The sequence below is a fragment of the Hippocampus zosterae genome, chromosome 15 (genome assembly GCF_025434085.1).
Source record: "Hippocampus zosterae strain Florida chromosome 15, ASM2543408v3, whole genome shotgun sequence".
Lineage (NCBI taxonomy): Eukaryota > Metazoa > Chordata > Actinopteri > Syngnathiformes > Syngnathidae > Hippocampus > Hippocampus zosterae.
In genome coordinates this window covers 9,390,822-9,417,492 of record NC_067465.1, presented here as the reverse complement: position 1 = coordinate 9,417,492, position 26,671 = coordinate 9,390,822, and the positions used below count along the sequence as shown (strand labels likewise).

Below are 26,671 nucleotides of genomic sequence, written 5' to 3'. Positions count from 1 at the left end.
CTTCATTGGCAGTTCCACCCTTCCACAAGTACGGTATATGCTTGTCATTAGTCTTGGCTGTATTTTTGTTTCAATCACCTCAATTTTGCTGCATCTGCAAAACTGAATGTGACCATAAAGGCTATCTGTTCTATTTTATTCATTCTTTGTTATTGTTTTTGTGCACTAAACAAAGTTGAGTTGAGCGCATCTTTAAAAAAAAAAATCCATGGAACGTCTACATACACACGGCCCTGCGTGTACAAAGGGTAATACGTCATTTACGGTACCGTGACGTATTTCCGGCAGACGGTGCGCCTAATTAAATAGTTTGTGTCCGTGCAGAGAGTCCATTTTGAACGGTCTTCGGAATGTGTGCCAGAAAATCCGATTCGTGAAACCTGAACATCGGATGTGATATGGCCTCGCTGCCCATCTTTAAAGCCCTCCTCAAAACTCACTTGTATTCTTTGGCGTTTGACTCAGCATGACTTAGATTTGCTCTTGATTTTACTGCTTGGTGCTTTCTACCGCCTTATTACTTATTACTGATTCGTCTTACTGTTTATTGTATATGTTAAATCGCTCCATGTACAGCACTTTGTATGCAGCGATGGCTGTTTGAAAGTGCTCTATAAATACTGTTGACTTGACTTGTTGACTTGACTTGCTCCCCGCTAGTACACCGTGCTGTCCAATAAGTGTCCCCACAGGTGTGCGTGAGCATGTTTTGTATCAAGTGGTCACGCGTTCACCGACTGGCGTCCTTTATTAGCATCACAAGTGGCCGTAAACTCAATGCAATTAACAAGAATCATCATCATCATCTGTCATATGAGCGGCGGCGTCTGCACCTCGTAAACCTGCACCGACTAAAAGCCAGGACCCCTCGCGACCCCACTCCCCAACCCTTGACGCCAGCACTAAACTTATACAAAAAAACCCAAAATGGAAACAGTAAAGGGGAAGGGTGCAAGGTTGGTGGGCTCACTGTTTTTAGGAGGGAGCGGGGGTCCGATTCAAGATGGCTACGCTTGGCCGACGTCACGCCATCAGTCAGTCAGTTATGTGGACAGCCGCTGGAGCAAGGGGGGGCTGGGGCTGGTTTCTATTTACCACATAAAGGGAGGCGGTGTGTGTTTGTGGGGGTGTGTACACAGTAGTGTGCTAAAGTTTTGGACCACTGCTCGCTTTGTATGATGTAGCCCTGTTGTGGATCTTGGTGTCAAGGAACCATATTGAATAGAGTTGAGAACATTCAGTTTGACACAAAAAATTAATTTGTGCCATTATGGTGTGAGGGAAGTTAACGAGTTTCATTTAAAAAAATTAATGACACCATCTTCATGTCAGGGAACTATGTTGAAGTTTAGTTAAGGAATTTCAAAAAAGTAGTTATTTTACATCATCTTGATGTCAAGTCGATATCTTGGAGGGAGTTGGGGGTTCATTTACACAAAAACCTTTGGCACCATCTTGATGTCAAGGACCTACACTGGCCAAGTTAATTAAGTTTAATTTACATAAACATACATTTGGCGCCATCTTGTTGTCATGCAACTTTGTAGTACTGAGTTGGAGTTTCAGTGAGACGAAAGCAATGTTTTGAGGCCACCTTGTGGCATTTTGGTGTCACGAAACTAGGTTGATGCAAGTTGAGGAGTTCCAATCAAATCAAAATGGTGCTTTGGTACTATTTTGTGGCATCTTGGTGACAAGAAACTCAAGAGAAATGAGCTCAGAAGTCCCAGTTTGACATGAACCCTTCTTGTCGTCAAGCAACTACATTGGAGCCAGTTGGGGAATTTCAGTAACTAAAAATAGTTCTTTGGCACCATCTTGGTGATTAAAAAATAATAAACATTTTCTTTTCGATAATTACCATTGCTTTAAAAAAAAAAAAAGCAAATTTCACAGTGGACTAAAACTTTTGTTCACTACTGTGTGTGTGTATGTGAGTTGCTAGTGCAGGTAATTGTCCACGGAGGCGAAGGCGCAGGAGCCACTGCCCGTTCGCGCCATGATGGCGAGGCACTGGGCGGCCTGGCCCACCGCCTGGGCCAGGGGGGGCTGCTTGGGCAGGTTGTGCGTCTCTGGGAAGGTAACCAGACGCAAGCGGCAGATGTCAATCAAAAAATAAAATAAAATAGGCCCCGCCCTGTAAAATGGTTGCCACGATGGCGCCGCCTACCGAGTATTGCACTGTTGAGTGTGGAGCACACAGGCTCCCTCTGGATGGCGTCCAGCTGGTAGCCCACCGGGCTGCTCCAGGGGTCCGAGTAGGCCAACAGACTGAAGGCGTCCTGCGGCGGCATACACACACACACACACAAACTTGATGAATTTTTAGGATTTTATAGTCAAGTGAATACACGGGAGTTCTTGGAGATGAATGACAAAGGCAGCCAAACTTGCAGTTTAGTGGGAAAAGGCTAAAAGAAAAAGTCATGTGAATCGAATACTGCAGTGTTCATTTTTCGCACCTGCTGCTACATTATATTTTAAATTACTTTCATGTGGAAATGAATTTGCATCCAAACTGACTTTTAGGGCTGACCCTGTGACCTGCCCACACTCATGGCTTCCTCTTACCTTGAGCATCTTCTTGTTGACAGAGTTCTTGCCGCACTCCCTCCGGAGATGCTCGCTCATGCTCTGCAGCTCTCGGCCGAAGTGGATCATCCTCTCGATGGCCGCCTGGCTGCCGCCGCACAGCTGGCGCTTCGCCTGAGCGGATTCCACCTCTGTGCACAAACCGGACGTGTCACGCGTGCACGCGATCGGACAAATGCACTTGCGTGTACCCATGTCGGCGTCGCAGTCATCCGCTTCGTTGACGTGTTTGGAGGAACCATTCAGGAAGCCGTTAGAGGACGACTCCGTCACGCCGTTGGTGAAATGCTCAACCTCCATGTCCACGTCACTGCTATGCACACGCAGGGCAAAATGTCAGGATGTCACAAACACAAACCATGTCACACGCACAAAGACGCAGTACAGATGACGTCACAGGAGCACATGCTCACGTCACAAACAAAATGCCACTTTCTACACACATCACATGTACAGACAAGATGTGAAGCACGCACGCACGAACTCACGCACACAAAGAGTAAGTGCCCACCTGGTTCCCGTCGTCTGGCTTCGGTTCCCGTTCAAGCTGAGCTCTGACCCCGGGGGGCAGGGCTTATGACTGTGAGGCGCAGAGCCATGACTCCGATTGGACGTCACGCCATTGCAGCAGTTGCTGTCCACACCTGCGGACACAGAGGGGTGTCCTTTTTAAAATGCATTTTCCACACAAACCTTACCACCCCCCCAAAATCAAAAATTCTAAATGGTACAGTCCAGTCAGACATTCTTTTGAATCAGTTGGAAATGTCCCACCTCCGTGGCAGTCATAAAGCTGGTGGGTGGGGTGAAAAGTACGGCACGGCTTACCTGTCAGGTTGGATTGTGAGCTGCCAGCTTTGTGGGAGGGGCTGCCAAAAGGCCGGGGGGAGCCGGGGTAACTGTCCTGAGATTTGGGGCTGCGACCCCCCAAGCACCGCACCTCGCTATCCGTCCCGTTCACCATCTCGATGAACTGTCTCACCCTGAACAAATGGCAAGAAATAGCACGGGATTGTAAAAAATCACCGTGAGTGACACTTTCAATGCATTCATATCGTGAAATGTAAACGTCGATATCTCAGTCATATTCTATGTCGCATGTGTGTGAAGATGCATAGCGAGCGAGAGCTGTACTTGAGCATGAAAAGCAGGTCCGGGTTCCTCTCCAGGAGGTTTGGGTAGAGCTGCTGGGTGGTCTCAATGGCCTCTCCCATCCTGCCAGACAGCACCAGCTTCTGGATCTCTGCAAACCACCCACAAAAAATTAGGTTGCTATGAGCAAATATTTTTAGAATCCATTATTGGTCGAATGGCATCAAATTTGATTTTGTATTAAAAAAAACAACTATACCAGTATGAAGTATAGCAGTGTTTTTTCAACCCGTGTGCCGCGGGAAAATATCCAATTTGTATGCCTGTGCGGTCTTTCGCCCAGAAAGTAATCATGTAGTACCCTCTCATACCGCTAGGAAGCAGCAACAGCTAGCCAATTGCGTTGTGTTTCGACGAGAGACAAGCGAATTTGTGACGCATGAATGCAGGACGACGGTGAAACAATAAATATGAAAGATGATAAAAGACGGTTTTCTTTGTGTTCATTTGATTCCAATTCAAGCTGTTATAATGTCATTCTTCAATGTTCAAAACGGTTATAGTAACAATATCACACGTTAATTGTTAAAATAAGCGGGTGGGGTTTGGGGGGGGTCACATTTTCAGCTTGTGGTGTGCTGCGAGATTTTTTTCAATGAAAAAAAGTGTGCCTTGGCTGAAAGTTTGAAAAACACTGAAATTGACAAATGTCATGTAGGTATCATTTTTGTACATCCCTGAGTTCTACACAGTAGTCTGGTGAGTGACGTGGGTGTCGGCAAATGAGAGTAACGATGGACTCACTCTGCCGGTTCTTGATGGAGGCCAGCTCCTCATGCACGGCCTGGTCGGTGGTCTTGGCGAAGGCTTCGGCGGTGGCGCAATAGCTGTGGTGTACCAGGTAGGATGCCACCATCCTGCGGGGAAGACGGTAGACGCCGTGAAAGAAGTGCTGCGGATTACATGCCATTTCCAGGAAAAAATAAATAAAAATCAATGGTGGTGAACCGGTACTCCATCTCAGATTTTCATGTCATCTTGTTTTTTTTGTTTAAGGCAGGGGTGACCAACCTAAGGACCACCCACCAAAATGGCACCTATGAAGAGACACGTTTACGACGCACAGTTTAAACTACAACCTATCAGTTGCGCGGAGGAACATGGGAATTGAGCAGCCACGAATTCAAGATCAATGAATTAATAGCGCCATCTATCAATCCGGGCAAGGGCTACCGTGGCACAGCAACATCTGGCAGATTACAATGAAAAACTGGCCATCTTCCGCTCATACTGCAGAAAAAAGGCTGCCGACAAACACATCCAGCCCAACCTCATCACCAACGTGACCGAAGTCCAGCTCACTTTCAACATCCCAGCGAGCCACACTGTCGAGAATAACGGGACCAGCACGGTAGTAATACGCACAACGGGGCAGGAGATGTCGGCTTTTACTGTTGTGCTTGGTTGCCATGGTAATAGACAGAAACTGCCACCTATGGTGATTTTTAAGAGAAAGACGCCGTATGAAGAAAAGTTTCCAGCCGGGGTGATCGTTCAGGCCAAACAAAAGATGTGGATGGATGAGGAGAAAATGAGAAGGACCGGATGTTATTCATGTGGCGGTTTCCTGTTCAGTCACTAAATTCAAGGTGAACTACATCACACTTGAAGACAACAACACGGTGACGGAGCATCGGCAGCTTGACAACTTCCTGCTTTTAATCCGGAGCCCCGACGAGACTAGCAGGCCCAACAAATGCAGATTAAATTCAGGAAGGACAAGTAATCATAGCAGCACAAAGAGATAATCCTGTCAGGGCATGGCAGGACCAGAGACACACACACGATGGAAAACAGTGACATGATGGAGAAAAGTGTGATTGTGTGCAAAGCGTTCTCCGACTTGTTGACACATGATGTATGTAAATACATGTTCTATACAGTAGTGCCTTGCAATATGAGTGGCCAGATTTATGACGTTTCCAAAATAGGAGCTGTTGTTAGAACAACTTTTTGGGTTGTTGTTGTTGTTTTTTTTTTTTTTGCTTTGACTTGCAAGCCCAGACTTGAGATACCTGCGCTGTGCGGTGACACTAAACTCCCTTCACAATGAGCAGTAATTAAGCGGGTAAAATATAAGAGCATTTTTTTCAAAGAGGCTTCAAGCCGTTAATTGACACTCAGAGTTGACGATAAAAAAATAACAAAAAACAAAGACAATTACACACCCAGTATTTAAAACAACCCGAGTTTAGCCTAAGATGTCCACTAGCTTAATGCTAATGCTAACACAGAATGGAAAATAACAAGAAAGGCGAATGAAGAGCATCTAAAACTTTAAGCAACAGCTATTTGACCAAAAATGAATCGAAGCAAAACGTGTGCCAAAAATGGTTCATCTTTATATTCGGTTTAATGATGTCATTTATGTCCATTTTAATAAAGTACAACAAAAAAGTACAACGGTGGGCAAGTGGCGGCCCGCGGGCTGGATGTGGCCCCCGAAGTCATTTTGAAGCTATCATGTTTTCGCTAGCATTTTTATTCTGAGATGTATTAGTGCCATTTATAACTGGGTGCTAGGCATCAGATTGTTGAGTCCCAGATTGACATTTTCTGCCAGTGAATGAGTCCTTGACCATGAAATACACTGTAGCGCTATGGAGAAGCACTTGCTATAGTTTGCTTTAGCCGTAGCTTGATGCTACACCGCACTACCTGGTAGGTTTTACCGGGTTGCCCAAAAGTCATCGTTGTGGTTTCATGTTTACAAGTGCAACACGAACGGACCCCAACAGATAAAGAAGCGGATGTCAAAGGCGCTTTGACGCTCTTACTTTTGGATCATGGACTGCCACTCGCCCTCACGCTCGCCGATGGGGAAGCGGTCAATCTGCGCCTGGATCTTGGTCCTCCACTCGCGCATGTAGTCCTCGATGTCAAAGACAAACGGGTGTTGGCCAAAGTTGGCATCCACCACCTCGCCTGGTGTCTGAAGGCCCACCGTCGGGTACAAGTTGGGCTGTGGGCGCAAACACACACACACACACAGTCAAGACTCAAAATGCGAACTTAAAGTGCGAAAACGTTTGCCATTTTATTCAGCCTGTCTTCATGTGCGGTGGCTCATGTAAACATTTGCAGAGAGTCACTATGATCTTCCTGGTGTGTTTTGAAGGCAAAGCACTTACCGGGAGGTCTGTGAAGGCGATGCCTGCAGAAGAACAAAGAGATCGTTTGAAAAATGTGTCTGCAGCATTAAATATATATTTATATTTTAAATTCTGCTGACCGAGGCTGTGTCCGTTTTTTGTGTAGAAGCAGGTGTTGTTGATGAGGTTGACGCAGCAGCCAATCACATCGCCTGTCGTGAAGGTGGGCCCGTACGGTTGTCCGGTGCCGGACGAGCAGAAGGAGTGGCCGTCGTCTCCGTGGTAACCATAAGAGTGCTTATCCCAACCTGGTAAAAAAGTACGTTGGACACCAGAACAAAAGGGAAAGTATCGTTTATCATCAGCATTTGTTTTTAATTATTGGGGCTAGGGAGGGGGGTTGCCTCAAAATTGGAATGTAATAATTGATCATTTCCAAGTTTGTTGCCGATGCACTGCACAAGCCACTTTCAGTGCTTTTGTTGGTTCTTTTTCAAGCGAGCAACACTGGAATGAGGAGTTCACAGTGCACGGTGGAGAACCAGTTTGTGACGTTTCAAATGGAGGTTAGGAATCCAAGGGAAGAACAACACGCCCGTGTGTGCACTTCCCACTATTACGGAAACACGCGCGCACGTCCAACGCGAGATCTTGAACCAAGACGATTGACACGCCACTCTAGGAAAGCTCACAATTTAACTGTATGTTTATGGTTGCGCTTGAGGTACGGCGGACGGTTTTGAACAACTCTGTGTGGAGGCTCCCCATGCTAAAGCTAAGCTAACAGGGGCCACAGCGTCAAGTCAGTCACGCTTTGCGTTCTGACAGTCAAAAGTGAACCTGGTGATCTTGGGTGTGGTCACAGCCAAAAGGTTTGCCGGTGTCGTCTTACCAGGCAGCCGGTTCATGTTGACTCCCTGAGCAGAGAGGCCGATGCCCATGTACCTGAGAGCACAGACAACAGTCAAATGTTTCTCATTTGGAAAAAGACGGTATGTAGGCCAGTCCAAATGAATGCCATTTACCTCTGGCGGAAATTAAAAATATGTGATCAAATTGACTAGAAACTAACTACTTCTTTTTTTGTGATGGTGATTACATATCTAATTAATGCAATTTATAATTTCAACAACCTTGAACGCTGGAAAAAAAAATCCCAGTTGTTAGAAAGCAATGACCAATATTTTGGCGGTTTTCAACATGATACGGACAAAACCGAGAACTGAATCAGAATTTGTTCCTGCACTGTTGATTTGGAATAAAAGGATGGAAATCAAAACGTGTTTTTTTTAATCCAATTCATCGATTGAGAAAATGATTGACAGATTAATCAATGCATGAAATAATCATTAGTTTCGCTAATGCATGTATTAACGTTATGCTAAAACCTAATTCTATGCCCAAAACACACCGCAGTTACTTTTTGTCTTGTTCCCCAAAAGAGTTTCAGTGAAACCAAACAAAGGCACAATAAAATTAGGTTCCCTCTGATGGGCCAAATATTTAGTTTTAGTAGCCGAATGTATATTGTCAAATTTTTGGCTGGAAAAACGTAAGCTTTTTAGAAATGTCCCACAAGCCAAAAGGCCCTTACACTACTTATTAGAATTATTACACGACCAAAATCAATGTGCGATCCATAAAAACATTGAAAAAAAAAAAAACAAAAAAAAACAAAGAGACGACTTGAAAAGTACATTTGATCCGTCGTCTTTGTGCACCAATGTGTGAGGTCACGAGTATGGCGGTGAAAACAATGGCCGCACGGTCTTGATTTTTTTTCTTACCCGTCTCGGCCTTTGCTGATGATCTTGACCTCAAAGTAGTAGACGCCGCACGCCGCCGGGATGGGGTGCGTGGCCCGCACTGACGCCGCGTCCTTCGGAGTCTTGCCATGCCCTTGGGGAAACACGGCAAAACCATCAGACAACACACGTACGTTTCTAGTGCGTTGGATTATGCACAATGTCTCCCGTTACCACTTGCTATATTGCAGATCATTGTTGGTTCGATGTTTGAGGGACAGGACAGTTTGTTCCGTTTGCGACACGAAAGGTTCGCAAATCAAGACAATGCTTCTCAATGAAATGAATGGAAACACAATTGATCTGTTCCGTCACCAAAGTTATACTGCCAAGATACGAGTTTAATTCACTCTGCAAGCACGCTGACATCCATCAATTTTTCCATTGGAATTAGCTTTATAAAAAAAATATATATTAAAAAAAAAGCCAGCACCAGCAGTTTTCTTTTTCTTAAAAGCCATTCTGAGGGATAATTCAATGCGATCATAACACAGTTTGTGTTTTCCAACCCAAGTCGGTTCACAAATAGAAGTCCCCCCCTCCTCCCATCCCCACAAAGATTTTGTGTGAGTAACCCGATTTGTTTGTAAAACCAGGTCGTTCATAGCAGGAGGTTGCACACTGCACACAACACCAAATTTAGAGTTCCGCGCTTTCAGTATATTAGCACCTCACACCACAACCAGAGATGAGCAATCTGTCCCTGGGAGGCGAACGGTCCAGACGAAGGCCCATTTCGGACGAAGGCCCATTTCGGGAACGGAGGATAAGATGAGATTTTTGTTTTTTAAAGAACGGACTAAGCAAGGACTTAATTGTGTTTTTGTTCATCTGTTTAATCATCCCTAACCGGGTCAGGTACCTACGGACACCTGTGGACATCCATTTGACTAACGACTGGCAGAAACGCACCCAGGCTGTCTTGCCAATTCACTACATCAGAATGAATGTGAATTATCATGGTGCGCCGCATGTCTTGTGCGTGTTCATTGTGTGTGGATGCGGGAAGGAGTGATTTTGCTTGGCTTCAAGCGGAGGATAGGAGGAGCACTTCTCCTCTGTCCAAAAAGGTTTTGCGTTGTTTTGCGACGGTGGTTGCGTTGGCAGCTAAATGCTATCTTGGTTGACACTTGACCAGTTGGGACCCGATGCCCGCTCACCAAGATGCCATTTCAGGTACGGATTTCTAAAAGTTAACTTGTACAGTGGTACCTCTACTTACAAAATTAATTGGTTCTCAAAGAAATTTCTTAAGTGGAAAATTTTGTAAGTAGAGACGTGTTTTCCATGTAAATGCCCTAATCCGTTCCAAGCGCCCCCAACATTCAGACATAAATGTTTTCTAAAGCATAAAAATATGTAACAAATACACATAACAATTAGATGATTGTGCAATAAATGAGCTGTGCATAATATTTTAAAAAAACAAACAAAGAATAGAGTAACAAATAAAAATGATGGTCATTTAATGTTTAACTGCGTCCTGATCCTTTTTTGCCCTCTTTAGTTCATGTTCTCTCTCAGAGGTGGTTTTTGCCTTGCGTTTTGTCAAGAACTGATCCATGGCTTGCCTTTGACGGCTTTTCGTAACTTGAAAATTTCGTTCGTAAGTAGAGGGACCACGGTATTATGATCATCGTTTTATTTTTGGTGGCTATTTTTGTGTTGTGAAATAGTAGCGTTGAGTTGCTTACCACTAAGACATTTCAATATAAAGAAACAGTGATGTCATTGTTGCTTGATTGATGGTCAGTCTTATCTGCAACAGCCCATCACTGCGTTACTGAAAATAAGGTTCCGTAAGCATGCGATGAATACGTCAATGTTTGCGTGTGAGAGTCCTGGGCATTTTTCCCCAAAGGGTGGCATTGTGTAATGTGGCAAGACACGTCACGTATTTTCTAGCTTATGGGTGATGTGTTTCCCTCGTGAAGTGACATAACCTTTCTAGTGACCGCCTCTACGAAGAGGAAAACATCCTAAAATCCCGAATACTTGGGCGATCATACTAATATTTTCAGAGGTTGATGTGAGCATAAGTAAAGATGTAAACCATTGATCGCAGTTTTTGCACATGAGGCGACGTTTAGATTCCAACATTACGGGTTTAGACTGTCACAGTGCGTCACTGTATGGCAAGTGAGGAGGGACATATTCCATTCGAGTACACACCTAAAGGGCCATTTGAAACGTTGAATGCAATTGTCACGGTAGCCGCAAAATCTTTGTCAGTCTAAAATGAATCTAGATATTTTAATTTTCTTGTATATTCTGTAGCAGACAATTGTTGAAACGGGTCGAAGCTATTTGTCAGTCCATCCGCCATACTGTATGCGGCTTGAATATTAGCAATAAATTTGGCAAATAATATCGTAAAATTGAGCTTTAATGACATAATGCAATCAAAAGCAATAATTCCGGATTCGTTTTTGCTTGATGGTCCATCGCCAAAGAGCAGGTGAAGGAGGAATCGTCAAAATTTCCTTCCCTTTGCCACATCCAACACGGCTGCGGCGTCGACGTACTCAAGAAGGCGTCTTGGGTGTAATCTAACTGCTGTCTTTGATAAGGCTTGCGGTTGTCGGAAAAGGCGCCATTCGAGATGCGTTTGGCAGTGCTGCGCGAATATATGGAGCAAAGTAAGAGCTGTCTGTCGGGTATTAATTCATGTGCCCCCATTAAGGCTGGGCTCTGGTTACGGGTCTGCCTCTGCTTCTCTCCCACGGCGTCATGCATGTACCCTTTTTTTCCCCCCTTGCGGAATGGCAAAACGCTTTAAACGGATGAGGACGGATGGGGACGGAGAAAGATTATATGAATAATGACGGAGGGACGATGACGGAACGGTGCCCAGACTGAGGACAGACAGTCAAAATAGGGTAAAGTGTCCATCTCTGACCACATCATTCCAGGCAGCACTGACCTCTAATGGGAGAGATACGGCATGCCGAACAGAAGAGGAAGGTCCCAACTGAGCTCCAATAGGCTCAATATTTATTCCCACAAGGCAGAGAAAATATCTGCCTCTGAATGTTGTTGTACGCGTTGCTGCTTCATGTGTGTTAAAGTTGGAGTTGATTGAAGATTGACTAGTAACATCCATGCTCATTTCCGTTTCCTGGGTCCAGCAATAAATGGGATTTCACAACACCACAATTAGACTTCAAATTGTACTACTTATCAATATCTACATTGTTCTCACAACCTACAATGTCTCTCTCTGCCTCTTTCACTCTTCACGCAGACAGACAGCAAGACATAGATAGATGGACAGATGGTAGTCTTGCTAGAAGCAAATGTGTGGCTGGATGTAGGTAGATAGACAAAGATAGTCAATGCAAAGTCTACACACCCCTGTTCACATTAATGAGGGAACACAAACATCTTGTATGCAACACCTGCGGACAACTCATGTGGTCCTTGGGGGTTGCCTATGAGCACCACGTAGGTGACCCATCTTATAATTCCACTAATGTAATTTCCACTAATTGACCACTAATATGGTTGTGTGTGACATCACAGAAAACCTTGTGACATCACGGAAAAGATGTCAGATGGATAAATTGGAGTATTCAGCAGACATAAACAGCATTCAAAAATGTACATATTCAGGGATTTTTTTGGGGGGGGGGGGGAGACTTCCCTTGTTTTTCACAGAAATCTCCGCTTGTTCTCTATGTCTCTTTTTTTTCACTCGACCTCCAAACTTTTCATAACATTCGTAAATCACAGTCAGGCCCCATCCCTATCCAGTGTATCCTGACGTATAGGCACATCGATGGATAAACTATAGGTCAATAAATAAAATAGATACAAGAATGTATAAAATGAGATATTTCTGAACGGATGTACAGTTACATAGATTGATATAAACTGGATTCTACAAACACCTATAATCAACCATGCATAACAGTTGTGCCAAATGGCCACGTTAGATGACACGGTGACATAAGCATGTCTGTTTGACCTCCCTTCCTTCAGGAAGCCTCTAGAAAGCGTAGCTGTGTTCTTTTTGAGGACATTCTGACTGCATTTCCTGCCACAGTTAGCCCCCGATGCTACTCAATTAGCCCCACAAGAAAAAAAAACATACAAGCAATCCAGCATTAGACTTTGCGCATTAAAGTTAACGTCTCGCGAAAAGTCTGACGGTTCGTTCGATTATTTCCTCCTGTCATCTTGTACAGTGCTGACTTGAGTGTTTTATGTTTTTCCTGCGCTTTAGGAGCTAACCAGCTAGTGGGTGACAGAGAAAAGAGATCAGCAAGATGTCCTCTCGCGCTAACCTAGCCTAGCCACTTTGTTTTTAGCCTCGTCGCCTCGACAGGCATCTGGCTTTCATCATCCCGAGTGGGGCTCCCGCGAGCCAGCCTGTCGACGAAGAGACGTCGCTGGCGGCCGTGTCATTACCTTTATAGTGCACGCGAAGGTTGTTCTGCGACAGCCCGATGTAGCTGAACTTGTCCTTGGGGCTCCAGGAACGAGGCAGCGGCGTCTCGCTCTCGTTGACGGCGGGGTAGAGGCGTCGCAAGCGCTGGCAGAGCTCCTTCTCCTGCTCGTTGAGCGTCGAGTCTCCGTGGACGACCACCGACATGAGGAAGCCGCAGCCCGACATGCTCGATGCTGCGCTCGAGTGGCTTGTCAGTGACAAGCCGAAGCCGCCGGTGTCCGTCAGTGTCAACTTGAGCGAGGCGCGGTGAAGCTAAAACTGGCTAACGGGCTAAGGTGGCCCAGAAGCAGCCGCTCCTGGGCTGCTCTGTCGCCGAGCGGCTAGCGCCTTTAGCTCGGCCACCTCCACCAAAAAGGCAGAGCGACCGTTGCGAGGTGTTCAGGTGGACATGGGCCGACCTCAAGGCAGACAAGACGGGAACGCTGACTCGGCCTGTCACGCAGGTGGTGGGTGGCGGGTCGACAAGCGGTTGAAAAAGCAAAAAGATGATCAAAGTATTGGAAGGCTGCTTCGAGCTAGACGAGCAGAAAAGTCTCCAATAAAGAGCTCGCGCAGCGCAGATCTTTTGTTTGTTGACGGAGCTCGATCCGCGCTTGTGATTGGCCAACGCAGTCTGAGCCTCGTTCGTCATTGGTTGATGGGAGCTGCACTCACTTCCGGGGTTGGCAATCGAGGTAAACACAGGACTCCAAAAAACACGCGCGCGCGCACACACACACGCACATGCGCATGCTCAGACACACAGACAAACACGCGCGCGCTAAATCCTCGTCATCACCCGAGTCGTCACTTTTTATCATGTTCTTTATGACGACATCATAACTCCCCCCGCACCCCCCAAAAATAACTCGGGAGCGTGACATTTAGATTTACTGTTAAGCTACAAAAAATAAAACAGGCACACCTTTTTAGTTTGGACTTTGAATACGTTATTTATATACTTATTTTAATTAATTCCTTTTTATTTATTTATTTTTAAGAGCCAAGTGTTTCCTATTGGGCTCCATGCTCGGAGGTGGGGTTGCTGTCGCTCAACGTGGATCAGGTCCCTTGGGTGCTTTTTTCCTCATATAGGTCCTCTGTGCCTTGCCATGTCTTATTTTTGAAAGAGCAGGGTCATCGGGGGGGGGGGGGGTATGTGTGCATGTTTTGTTTGTTTGTGTGTGTGTGTTTATGTGTGTGTGCGCGCGCGAGCATAGGCATGCTTGTCGGGATATATATGTCTGTTGGGAGGGAGGGAGTGCTCTTTTTATGTTGCAATTGTGAATTTTTTTTTGACTGCACGGCATTTTGAGTTGCATTTTTCCTGATGAAAAGGGCTACATATATAAAGTTTTGATTGATTGATTGGTCTTTTCTGCCCCAAATAACTTTAACACTAATGAACTAGCTCACACGTAACATTTTATTAACACGGATTCAAGTTACACGAATACATTGATGCATGTCAAACAAGAAATGTCAGACAAGCAAAAGGCAACTTAGGACATATATGGTAACGCTGTTATCACATATTTGAATTGATCAACAAGATCTTGTTCAGTAAAGCGTGGCCAGTTTGGATCAACAGTCATTGGATGTAAAGCAGCAGATTTTTAGGCACTGTTGAATTTACACAACTCATACTTGTCATCCAGTCGAACAAAACCACTTGATGATCGTGCATGATGATCACTTGCTGATTTTGATTTCGGTATAAAACAGAAGGTGCATTGTTTTTCAGTTCATTAAAATCCAAAGACTGCTGGGATAGGCTCAAGCACCCCCCGCAACCCTACTGAGGATGAAGTGGTTCGGAAGATGAATGAATAAAATGCCTGAATATTTGGATAAGCAATTAAAACTCTTGATTTCAATGAAGTATGATACGAACGAGCGCAACAAATTAAAAGATTACAAAATATTTAAAAAGGACAAAGTAAAAAAACGTAAAATGAATCCAACCAGCAGGACGAAACTTTAAAAGAAATGAAAAAAAAACTGATTGAACCAATTTGAAGCTACAGATTGTCACAGTAAAATTGACTGGCATTTTTACTGGGGTTTTCTATTGTTTGGGCATTCATTCAACGTTTATTTCACTCAAAACGCTAGTCAGATGTTTTCATTTTTTGTTGAATGGCCAATAAATCCACCCAGACAAATCTAACCTAGCCATGACAAAAGAAACAACCACCTCTGACTGAATCTGCGCAGATCAGAACAGCAGACGTCTTGTGTCTTTTTCTGTATGGTCTCATGAGACTTTTTTGTGGGTCTACTCATGACAGACATGACAATCAAATTTCACGTCCTTAAATCAAAGTGGTTTCGGGGGCTGAATTATCAAAACATGAAACAATTTAGCGACGCCTGGATATCATCAACATGGTATTGGAAAGGCCACTTTGAACCAAAATGGCGGACTTCCTGTGTCTTTTCCGGCATGACTTCATGAGACTTTTTTTGTGGATCTACTCAAAACATTACTACTAAATTTCACATTGTAAAGTCAAACTGGTTTCCAGGGGGCGCAAAAGGGTCACCCGTGGGGGTTTACACTTAGAACCACCAATTTGCCTAAAAAAAGAGAAGAACCCCCCCCCGGGCACTAAGCACAGATACCCTTACAGTGTGAGTTCTAGATACGGCTGCTGTATGGTGGCAGCAAACTCAATTTGGAGTTGAAATTGACTTTCACACAAAACAAAAGAAATGACAACTTCTGCATTTCAAACGACTCAACCTTAAGAAATGCCCCTGCTTGCTTAATGCTAACACAACAAGGGAAACGCCATACACATGCTAAGGATTAGCATTAATTCTGCAGTGTTCGCAATGCCCCTGCTAGCTTAATGCTAACACGTAATGGCTCAAAGGTTGTATCAACTCGTAATTCAAGGTACCGCTGTACGAATAGAGTGTGTTACGAGCTTGGTCAACAAACAAATTCAATTTGTAATAAGTAACGCCTCTCCCACCATACAGGGATTTGGTCCGGTCCTAGTGTCGTCTCAGAATTTTGGCGAGGAAACCGGGGGCTTTGCCATCGCCATCTTGGGTGGCAGTCTTGGCTCCGCCTCCTCCTTGGAGGTCCACTTCCGCCCCCAGCTGGTCCAGCTCCGCCTGGTCCAGCAACTCAAAGTCGTCGGCATCGCTGTCCGACTCTTCGGCCGGCTTCCGAAGTCTGAAGCCCACGGCCGCTTCCTGGACGGCGGCGGTCATGGCACCCCAGAGCACTTTCTGGACCAGGTCGAGGGCCGCATCGTCGGGTGGCGGAGCGGTGCGCTTGCTTCCCATTGGCCGAGGAAGGCCAAAGTCATCATCATCATCATCCTCGCCGTTGGTGTTGGCACCGTTGTCAACGGAGGGGAAGTCTTGGAGACCCCTGGAGAACACCTCCTCTCTATCCAGGTCTTGGAGGGTGGGAGAAGCGTGTCAAAGGTCAAACTGCAATGTCATCATTGGCACTTTATAATTATGTCATACGTGAACCTGGCTCACCAAGCAGTTACATTATCAAAAACTTAAAAGATTTGTTACTTTTTTGTCAAACTGTGCATAATGTTGCAGTGGTTTATTAAAAAATAAATTAAGGATTAAAACCTAGGCCTTATTATTTTTTTCCCTTGAAATCAGGCTTACTCTGCAATGGCATTTTAAAAATCACCTTCAGAGTTCTCTGTCTGCGGCGTGTTCTCCTCCGACAGGTTCAAGTTGTCCGTCCACGTCACGTCCGACACCGACGTGTCCGAAACCGACAGCTCCTTACATGCCGCCGAGTCCAACTGACGAGCACAAAACAAAATGCAATGTTTTCCTGCACTCACATATACCGCAAAAGAACTCAAGTCAACTCAAATGACGGGTTATTCATCACTGATGATATTGATCAAAGTGAAGATGTGAATGATTTCTCACAAAGGATGATTTGACGACTGCTGATTTAAATAGCAATAACCAAAACGTTCTTTCACAACATTCCTAAGAAATCACAATGTCACATCCCTGCTGAGCTACTGGTAAAGCTTCCAATAGCTTAACGCTAACACATAATGGCAAACGGCATAAAAGGGCTAATGATTAGCATCAACAGTCATGGCATAGTAATCATTCCTTTCAACAGGGGATATGTGAACACAAAGAGGGGTGCAAAACATGTCGAAAGAAAATATTGCAACACAAACAGGGAAGATATTCTTTATCCTTTCAGTGGAAGAAGCAGCCCAATGAATTGAATTGAAGCATTAACACATGACGCATAACCTTTTTTAATTCCTCACATTCTTGATTAAGTTAGCTTAATTATGTTACCATACGCTAACAAGGATCATGTGCCCACCTTGGGAAACATGGACGATAGGTCAGATTCGACCGACTCCTCAATCCGAGCCTTCAGGATTCTTCTCGCTGTGGGAACCGCACAAGAACACAACAGTCCAGACCACTGCCTAGTAGATCACAAGCTAACAAACTAGCATGTATGTTCTTTGTTTTAAATAAGATGTCATCACCGTGATCCTCTTTTATCTTCTGCAGCAATGCCGCCACGCCAAAGTTCAGTTTTTGTAGAACCGGCTTCAGCCATGAGGACGCCTCTGGAGACGACAACACAGGCCACAGGAACACAGACAACACTGGGAAAAAAAAATGGCAATACATTGGAATTACCATAGTTTGCTATTGTCATTGATCAGAATTGTCATAGATTAGAAATAGGTCATTTAAAAGAAATGTAATTGATTCGAATGGTCGAGCAATCGGAATGTTTCTTGATTAGGCACTCACCGAGAAAGTAGGAGATGACGATCCCTGGAATGTAGCGTCCCAGGACAGCAAAGAAAGTGCAGAAGCTGCACACCAGCAGACAGAACTGAAGGAGACCAAGACCGCACTGCTCATCATCATCATCATCATCATCGTCATGATGAAGATGTAGCGACAAACAGCCTCACCTTGCCGGGGTTCTGCTGCTTAAAGGCCGATGTCTCCTGCAGGAACAGCCGCAGAGAGCCTCTCAATTGCAGTTCTGAGTCCGAGTCCTGTGGCGAGTACGACGGGTCCATCATCGTCCAGCTGAAAGACAACCACCGTCGCAGCCGTCAAGTCTTGTGCTGAAAAGGCTTCACGCGCGTTAGCTTGATATCCAAAGTCTGCTCGCTTGTGTTGCTGTGCCGTATTAGAAAAAAAGCACCAAGCGTGTCGTCACCAGAATACCAAAGTGTAAAGCTTCCACATCAGAAAAAAAAAGTTCTATATCACATCAATATGTGATCAAATTCAGAATTACTCCGATAACATGTACGTATCAGCATAGCCTACACCAGCGCGTTTGGGGGGTAGGGGGGTGGGGAACCCATCATGATATCATGCTAACACCAATCATATCAAAACAGCGATTGCGTAATATGAGATCCACCGGAAGAAAAACATTTATGTAAACAAATTTCCCCGTACAATGATTTTGCCAATTACACCGTGGACCACGATAGGGTGATTTATAAAGTAATGACGTATTTTGCAAACAACCTACGATACACAACCTTCTTTGTCACTTTTTAACAACTCGATATTAATCCAATACATTTTGCCAACAGTAGAAATCGTATCACGACACAGCGATTGTGCGATATGGTGGCGAAAAATAACATCGATGTCACTCAAGAAATGATGTCAACGATATTTTAGGAAGTCTCTTGTTTCTTGACTCGTACCTCAACCTGCTCCACTGTCTTGAAGTAACACGCTGGCCGATTGGTCCAAAGCAAAGTTAAAAAAAACAAGTTTAATTCCAGGAGTTGGAGTGTACGTTTTTTAATCCCAGCTGTGGCACAACGCAGTGGGGACGCGCCTTTATGCTAAATGAAGTCCGGCTCGCCTATTTGAAGGCCGGCGCGCTAAAAATAAGAACAGTCACGCTACTTGGTGACGAAGGCCGACAGCAGGGCGGCACACTCCTGCCCCATGCGAACACACACACACACGCACACACACACACACACACGTCTGTCTTTCATACCTTTCCGGTGAATACATTTAAAAGCTTTAAAACCTTGCCAGTCAACACCCACTTGGTGTTGACTGACGGCTGCTGGCTTATTGTCACATTAATTTGTGTTTTTAAAAATGAAAAGATCAAAATCATCATCACAAGAGATGAAATTGTTTGTTTGCTTGTTTGTTTGTTTGGTTTACTCTAGCTGCCTCTCGTCCAATCAAAGAGCTCGCTGCGGAGGGTGTGCCCCGACTCGCCCAACCGCAGGATTGGTGCGACTACCTGGCCGTGCCATCGACATTCCGGATGTGAGGAAACAGCTGAATCACACACACACACACACACACACACACACACACACACGCCTGCAAACGGACATGCACACTTGCCGTTCAGGTTTCACAAGTGTTGGGACACTTGAGGTTTTGTTGTGGGAACATTCAGGGCGTCTTTCCTCGAAGACCACGACAACGCCCGCTCCAGGGTCACATGATGTTTGTACACTCGGTTATGACTTGCACATGCACACGTGGGGCGGTTTCACGTGTTGCCGTAGCAACAGACCTTGATTGACAGCTACAAGAGGGTCACATGATGTTTGTACATTTGTGCTAGTGCGATATACACACAAATTCTCACACACAAACACTCACACACACACATTCACACGCACACACAGGCACAATTAAGTAGGCGACATTTGCGTGTGCGCGCAAAGGCGTCAGCTGTCAGCAGCTCTAATCTCCCACAATCCTTTGCATGAGCGCACAAGCCAGTCACATGACGTTGGACGGACAGACACAGGTGACAAACACCAACAACATGACAGCAACAGGAGCGGCAGTTTTGAGAGCGAGACAAATACTGAAGATAAATAAACAGACAGACAGGCGGACGAGTCACCCAATTTAGAGTTATAATCACATAGCTTTGCCTGAGTCTCTTTAGCTTAATGCTAACTAATACTGCAAAACAACAAAGCCGGGCTAACAAAGTTGGCATCACTGTTGCAACGTTATAACCCCCCAACAGATATTTATTTGTGGAGCAAAACATGTACACAGTCAACGTCACCGAATTATGTTACATTCTCATGTATCTGTTTTAATATATGTATTTTAAAATAAAGTCAAAGTGCTATTTTTTTCTGTAACCCCTCCCTCAAAAAAAAACAATACTCATGGTTATATATTCTTTATCCACCGCAAAGAATGACTAATACTTCAGCAGGTTCCCGAGAAGCTGAGACCTTCTACATGTGCAGTAGAGATATTTGTCTGCATTATACTGCCCACAGGATGTCAAGGTGCGCGCACCGGATGGAACGGCACAATGTCCATTGAAATGAAGCAAAAAGGTGGCAAAAAGTTTTGGAGTTCCATTTAATTACAACCATTCACATACCTAGGGACAATAGAAAGTGTCCAATTGTTTTTAGAATGTGGGGGGGGACCAGAGAACCCGGAGAAAAGGCCAGGGCCCACAATCAAACCCGAGACCTCCGAATTGTGAGGCGGACAGTCATCTGACGTGCCACCTTGACTCATTTAATAAAAACAAGCTGAGCCATGATTGGTTGTTACCTGAGCCCTGAGCAACTAACTGTTTATGTCATTTTTAGTCGAGACAAAGTGGCAGAATGGCCGCCCGCCAAGATGAAAAAAAACCAGGTGTTTTTTATTGATTAATTCATATTGCGTTTAAGAACATTCTCTAAAATGTGAGTGTTCTTAGTTGATGAATTATACTTGTATCTCAAGGCAGCACTGTACTCTGCATTTAAGTGAGAGCACGACAAGGGGACGTTCCGCACCCTGCAAATCTACATCCTTTTGGATTTTTCCAAAAATATCTGTTTCCAATTGTGCACAAAATTGTAAAACAGGCAAATATTTTGGGCCGTGCGGTTCATGAGCGTCTTGCATTTTCTTACCTCGCCAAAAGGCTGCACCACACGCCATCTCCTGCAAACAACACAAAGCAGGAATTCATCATCGTGACTTTTGAAACCAGCTGATTGGACCAAAGCATGACTGAATGAAGTGACTCTATTTGAAGTCTGGCAATGCGAAGGTGGGCGTTTGTGACCTTTGCTTCTGGAGCATATCGCATCCTTGACCGTCACCATGACAACCAACAGAAGCAGGAGGACGGCGAACAAGCAGTAGGTTCGCATCCAGCTATGGGCCAACAACCTGGACGGATCACATTTACATTGGTACAGTGGGTGCCTTGAGATACGAGTGGAAATTGAAATGAACGGAAATATCAAACAGGCACTAGGAAATTATTTTTGAAACACATATATTGATACCAGTACAAGTATTCACTCTTGATCACTCACAGATACCACATACAAAATTTTTTAAATGAATACGATGACCTGTATTTACGAACAAAGAACGTTCTGAAACACGATGATTCATTGATGTGTGCAACAGCCGCAGTGAAGCACCACCAACTAGCAAGGAAGACTTATCGATGTCGGATATTTTTTGCCTTCAGTATTGGTGGCTGGTATCATCATCCATCACGAGTACCCGATGTCTTGAAATAAGGACGGTATCGACCCGATACCTATATGTGGTATCGAGGCTATGATAGATAGCTAAATAGATACCCGGATATTCAGATAGATAGATAGCAAGCTAGCTAGCAAGGTAGATAGATGGATAGATGGATGGATGGATGGATGGATGGATGGATGGATGGATGGATGGATGGATGGATGGATGGATGGATGGATGGATGGATGGATGGATGGATGGATGGATGGATGGATGGATGGATGGATGGATAGATAGATAGATAGATAGATAGATAGATAGATAGATAGATAGATAGATAGATAGATAGATAGATAGATAGATAGATAGATAGATAGATAGACACATATACTGTATATCGATATATACACAGTTTCACATTTTAATATTTTGTATCATGAGCAAAAAAGAAGACTGATGCTGATGCACGTCAATCACTTACACATCTTATCCTGTCGTGCTTTTTTTTTAACAAATGATAACAGATTTTTTAAAAAAAGAAAGAAGAGTGCTATCGCCTACAACTCACGTCAAAGCACTACACAAGTTTACACACACACACACTTGAGCCAATGTTCACTCATCAATGTCCCTCTGCTCATTCATCTCAAAAACGTTCTTTTCATCTTTGAAGACATCACAGATGCCAATAACGCGCCCCACTGGCCGAGCTAGACTTTTATCCTTGGGGAGCCATGGGGTGGCCGAGGCTCTCGGGGACCGCCAAAAACAAAAACCAAACAAACAAAAAATAATAACCTTTGAATCACGTTATGAACAACAAAAATCAATCTATTTATTGCTGCGATTGGCTGGCAACCGGTTCAGGGTGTCCCCCGCCTACTGCCCGAAGACAGCTGGGATAGGCTCCAGCACCCCCCGCGACCCTAGTTAGGATAAAAGTGGTTCGGAAAATGAATGAATGAATGAATGATCTATTTATTGAATAAAATTAGCACGTGAGCGCTAATTTAGAAACATATCATAACATATAGAAACAAGATTTTTTCCAATCATTACAATCTAAATAATAATAATAATAACAACAATAATAAAATATACAAAGCTGTAATGTAGATGGTTAATTTAATATTCAAACTTTTCAGCTAGGTGACACACTGCGGGAGTACATCAACCAGGGATGGGCAGAACGGGATCAAATATTGGGGGAGGGGGTGGAGAAGAATAATTATAAAAGCATTCAGGAAAAAAAAGTCAAATTTTTGGGGTGGAAATTGAAAATATTTTTGAAGGCCACAGAAAGTAAGAAGAAGCATGAATGGAATGACAAAGCATAAATCAAAAAATGTAATGGTTATATTATAAAATACAGGGAAATTGAACAGAATACCTAAAGCTCGTCTCGAAGTGTTGTTGCTGTTGAATGTCTGCGTCATGCTGTCGACTTACCAAATCCCCGCGTTGGCTGCACCAAACAAGGCAAAAGTCCTGCACGCCTTCCGCTTCCAGTCCACCAGGCCGGACGAGAGACCTCCAGTCGGCCGGCCGGGGGGCGCCCCCGCCCCGGCAGGCAGGCCGGGGGGTGGCTCCTCCACGCCGCCTGGCGAGTTTACTGCTTCCCGGTTTGCCAGCATCAAAACTCCGCCACCGCCCGCTGAACAGCCGAACTCCTCCCGTCAAGAGGTCCGCGTCGACAAAAGTGAACTACGACTTCTGGTGGTGGGTTTTCAAAATATAAGTCAGCTGTTCAGTACCGGAAGTAAATGAAAAAAAAAATCTGAGGGGGGTTTTGGTACTGTATTACGGATTTTTCGCATTTTCAAATACCCCCCCCCCCACGTTTCTTTATGAAAGCATTGAGCACAATGACAGGAGGAGGGACAGGAGATGTGAATCTCTTTTTCGTCAATGGACGCTCCAGCATCTTGTTTTCTTTCAAACTTGGCTTGAAGCAGATGTGTGCGCATTTTCAGCGTGACATTTTTGATCCAGTGGTGAAAGGACACTTTGATTCTCTCCTCTTTCATCAATAACTGCTTCAAACAACAAAGCATGTGACGGAAAAGTGATTAGGACGGCACGACTGTCTGTGTCTTATGTGTTGTGTTGTATTATTTGTCATTTTATGTTCTTTTGATGGCGGCGCGGGCACCCGCAGCGGCTCCTCTCTCTTCTGAGGAAAGACATTTCATCTGTGCTGTATGTTGCACATGTAGCACATTTGACAATAAAGTTGACATGAACATGAACAATTTACATAAATTCTGTGTTGACAATGATTCCACTCCATTTAGCGACTCTCAGAACTGGTAGGCTATGTCCTCTGGAGTGTTAGCGATGCTTTTGTACTGCATTGCATCCATGTTTTGTTTTTTGATAATCTGATCCTTTGCTGCTTTGTAATAAGTTTCTGACAGTACTTTTTCCACGCTGACAGACGAGGCAGGCCCTGAGTACTTATTCCTCCGTCATTATCACAGCATCTGTTTGTCGATCCTGGAAATAGTCAGATGCAATATGACTGCTGTGTAGTAACACTCTGCCAGTAACACCCCCCCAGCCCCCCTCGCTCACCGGTTCATTTAATTTGATCGTGTGATACGGACAAATAAGGTGCATTGCATTCAGTGTTTCCTTGCTAACTGTCAACATTTGCCCACAGGGGGCATATGAGATGGTATTAATCCAATGATGTAAACCACAAGTCAGAAAGACGTCAGAATATTACAGAAGCGTATTGCTGCTACACCAGCGGAAAAAAAATAAGTTGCGTCCAGACTTTGTTTTCTCCGGCTTTACTGGGTAAGACTGCGCCGGACAAAGAATACCCTATCAATGACAGAAGGCGTGGCAGACAAGGTGTGAATTACTTTCAGAATCAGGGCGGACAATAAATTGAAGGATTGGATCATGATGGACAAACCGTTTCATGTTTGACATTCTCTTTAATCATATCATGACTGTATGTTTTTGGAAAGTACAATAATAAAAGAGTATCAGTACTATGAATGCCAAGTGAGAGCGCCGCCAAAGCAAAGCAAAGTCATATAATAAACAACACGCAGAAACACTGTCGGCTTTCTCTGGGTCCCTTCTGAGATGGATCGAAAGTAGCGTGTCCTGTGGTCTGAGGAGACCACATTTCAAATCATTTTTACAAATCATGGATGTCGTGTCCTCTGGGCCACTTGGAAGCTGTGAACATCCCAATAGCACCTTCAAGTCCCCCCCCCCAATGTGCGTGTCTGCGTGCATTTGTGTGTGCGCTTGGCCAAACGGACAGGAGGTCACTTTGTGTGCTAGCCACTAATTGGAGCAAATTTGACTGAGCAAGAAAAGAGCCGGCTCGAAAATTCCAGCGCTGCTTTGCACAGGGTGGCCTTTGTTGTCCTTTGCCTTCTGTTTGTTCTCTTGTGTGCTGTGTTAACAATTATCTCTCTCGCTCACACGCTCCCCCTTGAAAGGGTCTTTAACCCCCCCTACCCCCTAATAGCGAAGCTCACAGACCACCACACAAGTGAAAGTCCTCAGGCAGAACCTCAACGGGGGCTTCTGCCTGCCAGGACAACTTGCAGCGCTATGATTCGGAAGACTCCAGAGGAGTCGGGGCTTGCCTTCATGAACGGGAACATGGTGACCCATTATTGGTCGTCCAGGGTCCGGTTGGTGGGATTCTCCTGCTGAGCTTCAGTCAGGTTGGTCACATGACTTAAGTCGCCAATTTTAGGACTTGGTTGGTTAAATTCCTGAACGACTCCACCTGACTTTGACTTGGTTTCCATTCGACTCAACTTGAGGATGCTTTCCTGTGTGAGTGAAAAGCAAGTATTGAGATATGACGTGACATTTGGATGATGGAAAAAGCAGATCGTCTCTTCTTCTTCAACTTGGCTTGAAACTTTCAGACTGGAAGATCGATAATGTGCGATGTTGCAGGCTGGAATTTGAAATGATTGAGGAGGTGAGCAGCCATGTGGAGCATCACAGCGTGGAGGAGCTGGAGTGCAAGATTTGCTACTGCGCGTATACCCTGGGGAGTCAGCGGCCTAAGGTTCTGGAATGCTGCCACCGCCTGTGCGCCAAGTGCCTCGCCAAGATCCAGGACCTGGGAGAGTCGCCTCCGTGCACCGTCGTCTGCCCCTTCTGCCGCTACGTTACCAGGCCGCTCGGGGACGCGGCCAGCAGCCTCCCGGATGATTATAACTTGCTAACCGCGCTGGCCCTGGGGAGCCGCAACCAGATGTCCCAAAGGAACCTTCGTTTCCACCAAGACGAACTGCTCCTGAACCCCCGGCACCTGAGCTCCTTGATGGGAAGCGAACCGACCGCAATGTCCCCTTCCTCCGCTTACTCCTCCATCCGAGGCTCCTCTAACTTTGTGGTCATCACCATTATGGAGCCTCCACCGGCCCCTTCACCAGGCCAGGACCAGCTTGGCGGACCACTGGTCTCTAGCTTCCGCTCCTCCAGCCAGGACTCCTTGGCGTCCGTCGCGCAGGGGTGGTCCCTGTGGAACTGCGCCACCCTGCTGTGCCAAACTTCGGCCCGGGCCCTGGTGTGGGTGCTGGGCCTGCTGTACTTCAGCTCGCTGCCCATGGGGGTCTACCTGCTCATCATGCAGCAAACTACTGTTGGGGTCTTGCTAGTGAGTCTCGTCCCCGCCAGCCTCGTCATGGTGATGGTCTATGGATTCTGCCAGTGCATATGGCAGGAGGTCTGGAACTGCATGCCACCATCGCGGGACCACTTGTAGCACGAACTGAAAGAGGGGCTAACGCTCGGGGCACTCGTCACGTGGTCAGTATGAAAGCTTTTCTGCCACCTTCATCTTCCAGCTCATGAGCACTCTCCCCAGCCACGGGCGGTATTAGACTCTGCGGCGTCTCAGAGACCTGTTGGATACTTTAATATGTCTCCAAAAGGTCTCAGACAGAAGCCCAACGTTTGAATTCATTGCAATTTCCCGGGTACTCGCCTTGTGCCACACTCGACTAAGTATTAGGTTGCCATCAAGTCTCAAGACCAGTGAGATGGGCCCTTTCGATATGCCACCATTCAATTCGCAGTCGCTGATGCACTTTCAGACCTTAAACAGTACT

At 45.2% G+C, this 26,671-nt stretch overlaps 3 protein-coding genes across 4 annotated transcripts; 1 reads left to right on the top strand and 2 right to left on the bottom strand.

Moving 5' to 3' along the window:
- Window positions 1–729: 729 nt before the first annotated feature.
- ranbp9 (RAN binding protein 9) lies at window positions 730–13,692 on the bottom strand. 2 transcript variants are annotated; one of them, XM_052087536.1, is made up of 14 exons: window positions 13,052–13,692; window positions 8,624–8,735; window positions 7,729–7,781; window positions 6,977–7,144; window positions 6,876–6,898; window positions 6,522–6,706; window positions 4,489–4,601; window positions 3,727–3,835; window positions 3,421–3,575; window positions 3,104–3,236; window positions 2,784–2,902; window positions 2,572–2,723; window positions 2,171–2,282; window positions 730–2,072 (listed from the first exon to the last, which is right to left on the bottom strand). In XM_052087536.1, the coding sequence occupies exons 1-14, from the start codon at window positions 13,254–13,256 to the stop codon at window positions 1,942–1,944; spliced, it is 1,770 nt and encodes a 589-aa protein (XP_051943496.1). In that variant the 5' UTR covers window positions 13,257–13,692; the 3' UTR covers window positions 730–1,941. The 2 variants fall into 2 exon arrangements, with proteins under 2 accessions (XP_051943496.1, XP_051943495.1); XM_052087535.1 differs by having other exon boundaries at window positions 2,784–2,905; window positions 13,052–13,690.
- A 2,098-nt stretch (window positions 13,693–15,790) lies between these two features.
- Window positions 15,791–23,536, bottom strand: retreg1 (reticulophagy regulator 1). Its single transcript, XM_052087543.1, has 9 exons — window positions 23,022–23,536; window positions 21,154–21,260; window positions 20,999–21,029; window positions 18,026–18,146; window positions 17,859–17,943; window positions 17,585–17,707; window positions 17,413–17,480; window positions 16,741–16,858; window positions 15,791–16,486 (listed from the first exon to the last, which is right to left on the bottom strand). Exons 1-9 carry the CDS (start codon window positions 23,204–23,206, stop codon window positions 16,074–16,076), a joined length of 1,251 nt encoding a protein of 416 aa, XP_051943503.1. The 5' UTR covers window positions 23,207–23,536; the 3' UTR covers window positions 15,791–16,073.
- Window positions 23,537–25,151: 1,615 nt separating this feature from the next.
- Window positions 25,152–26,366, top strand: rnf182 (ring finger protein 182). The gene is made up of 2 exons (XM_052088879.1): window positions 25,152–25,234; window positions 25,509–26,366. The coding sequence occupies exons 1-2, from the start codon at window positions 25,152–25,154 to the stop codon at window positions 26,323–26,325; spliced, it is 900 nt and encodes a 299-aa protein (XP_051944839.1). The 3' UTR covers window positions 26,326–26,366.
- Window positions 26,367–26,671: the final 305 nt, after the last annotated feature.

Bases quoted from the DNA above. Each gene is read 5' to 3' on its own strand.
- ranbp9 (XM_052087535.1), bottom strand. From the start codon at position 13,256: ATGTCGGGCTGCGGCTTCCTCATGTCGGTGGTCGTCCACGGAGACTCG. The intron at 7,782-8,623 runs GTAAGAAAAAAA...CTGTGCTCTCAG, and splicing joins ATCAGCAAAGGCCGAGACGG to GTACATGGGCATCGGCCTCT. The intron at 6,899-6,976 runs GTCAGCAGAATT...GTTCTTCTGCAG, and splicing joins AAAAAACGGACACAGCCTCG to GCATCGCCTTCACAGACCTC.
- retreg1 (XM_052087543.1), bottom strand. From the start codon at position 23,206: ATGCTGGCAAACCGGGAAGCAGTAAACTCGCCAGGCGGCGTGGAGGAG. The intron at 18,147-20,998 runs GTAAGAAAATGC...GTTGTCTTTCAG, and splicing joins TGGTGCAGCCTTTTGGCGAG to CTGGACGATGATGGACCCGT. The intron at 17,944-18,025 runs GTGAGGCTGTTT...GGTCTCCTTCAG, and splicing joins AGCAGCAGAACCCCGGCAAG to TTCTGTCTGCTGGTGTGCAG.
- rnf182 (XM_052088879.1), top strand. From the start codon at position 25,152: ATGATTCGGAAGACTCCAGAGGAGTCGGGGCTTGCCTTCATGAACGGG. The intron at 25,235-25,508 runs GTTGGTGGGATT...GCGATGTTGCAG, and splicing joins TATTGGTCGTCCAGGGTCCG to GCTGGAATTTGAAATGATTG.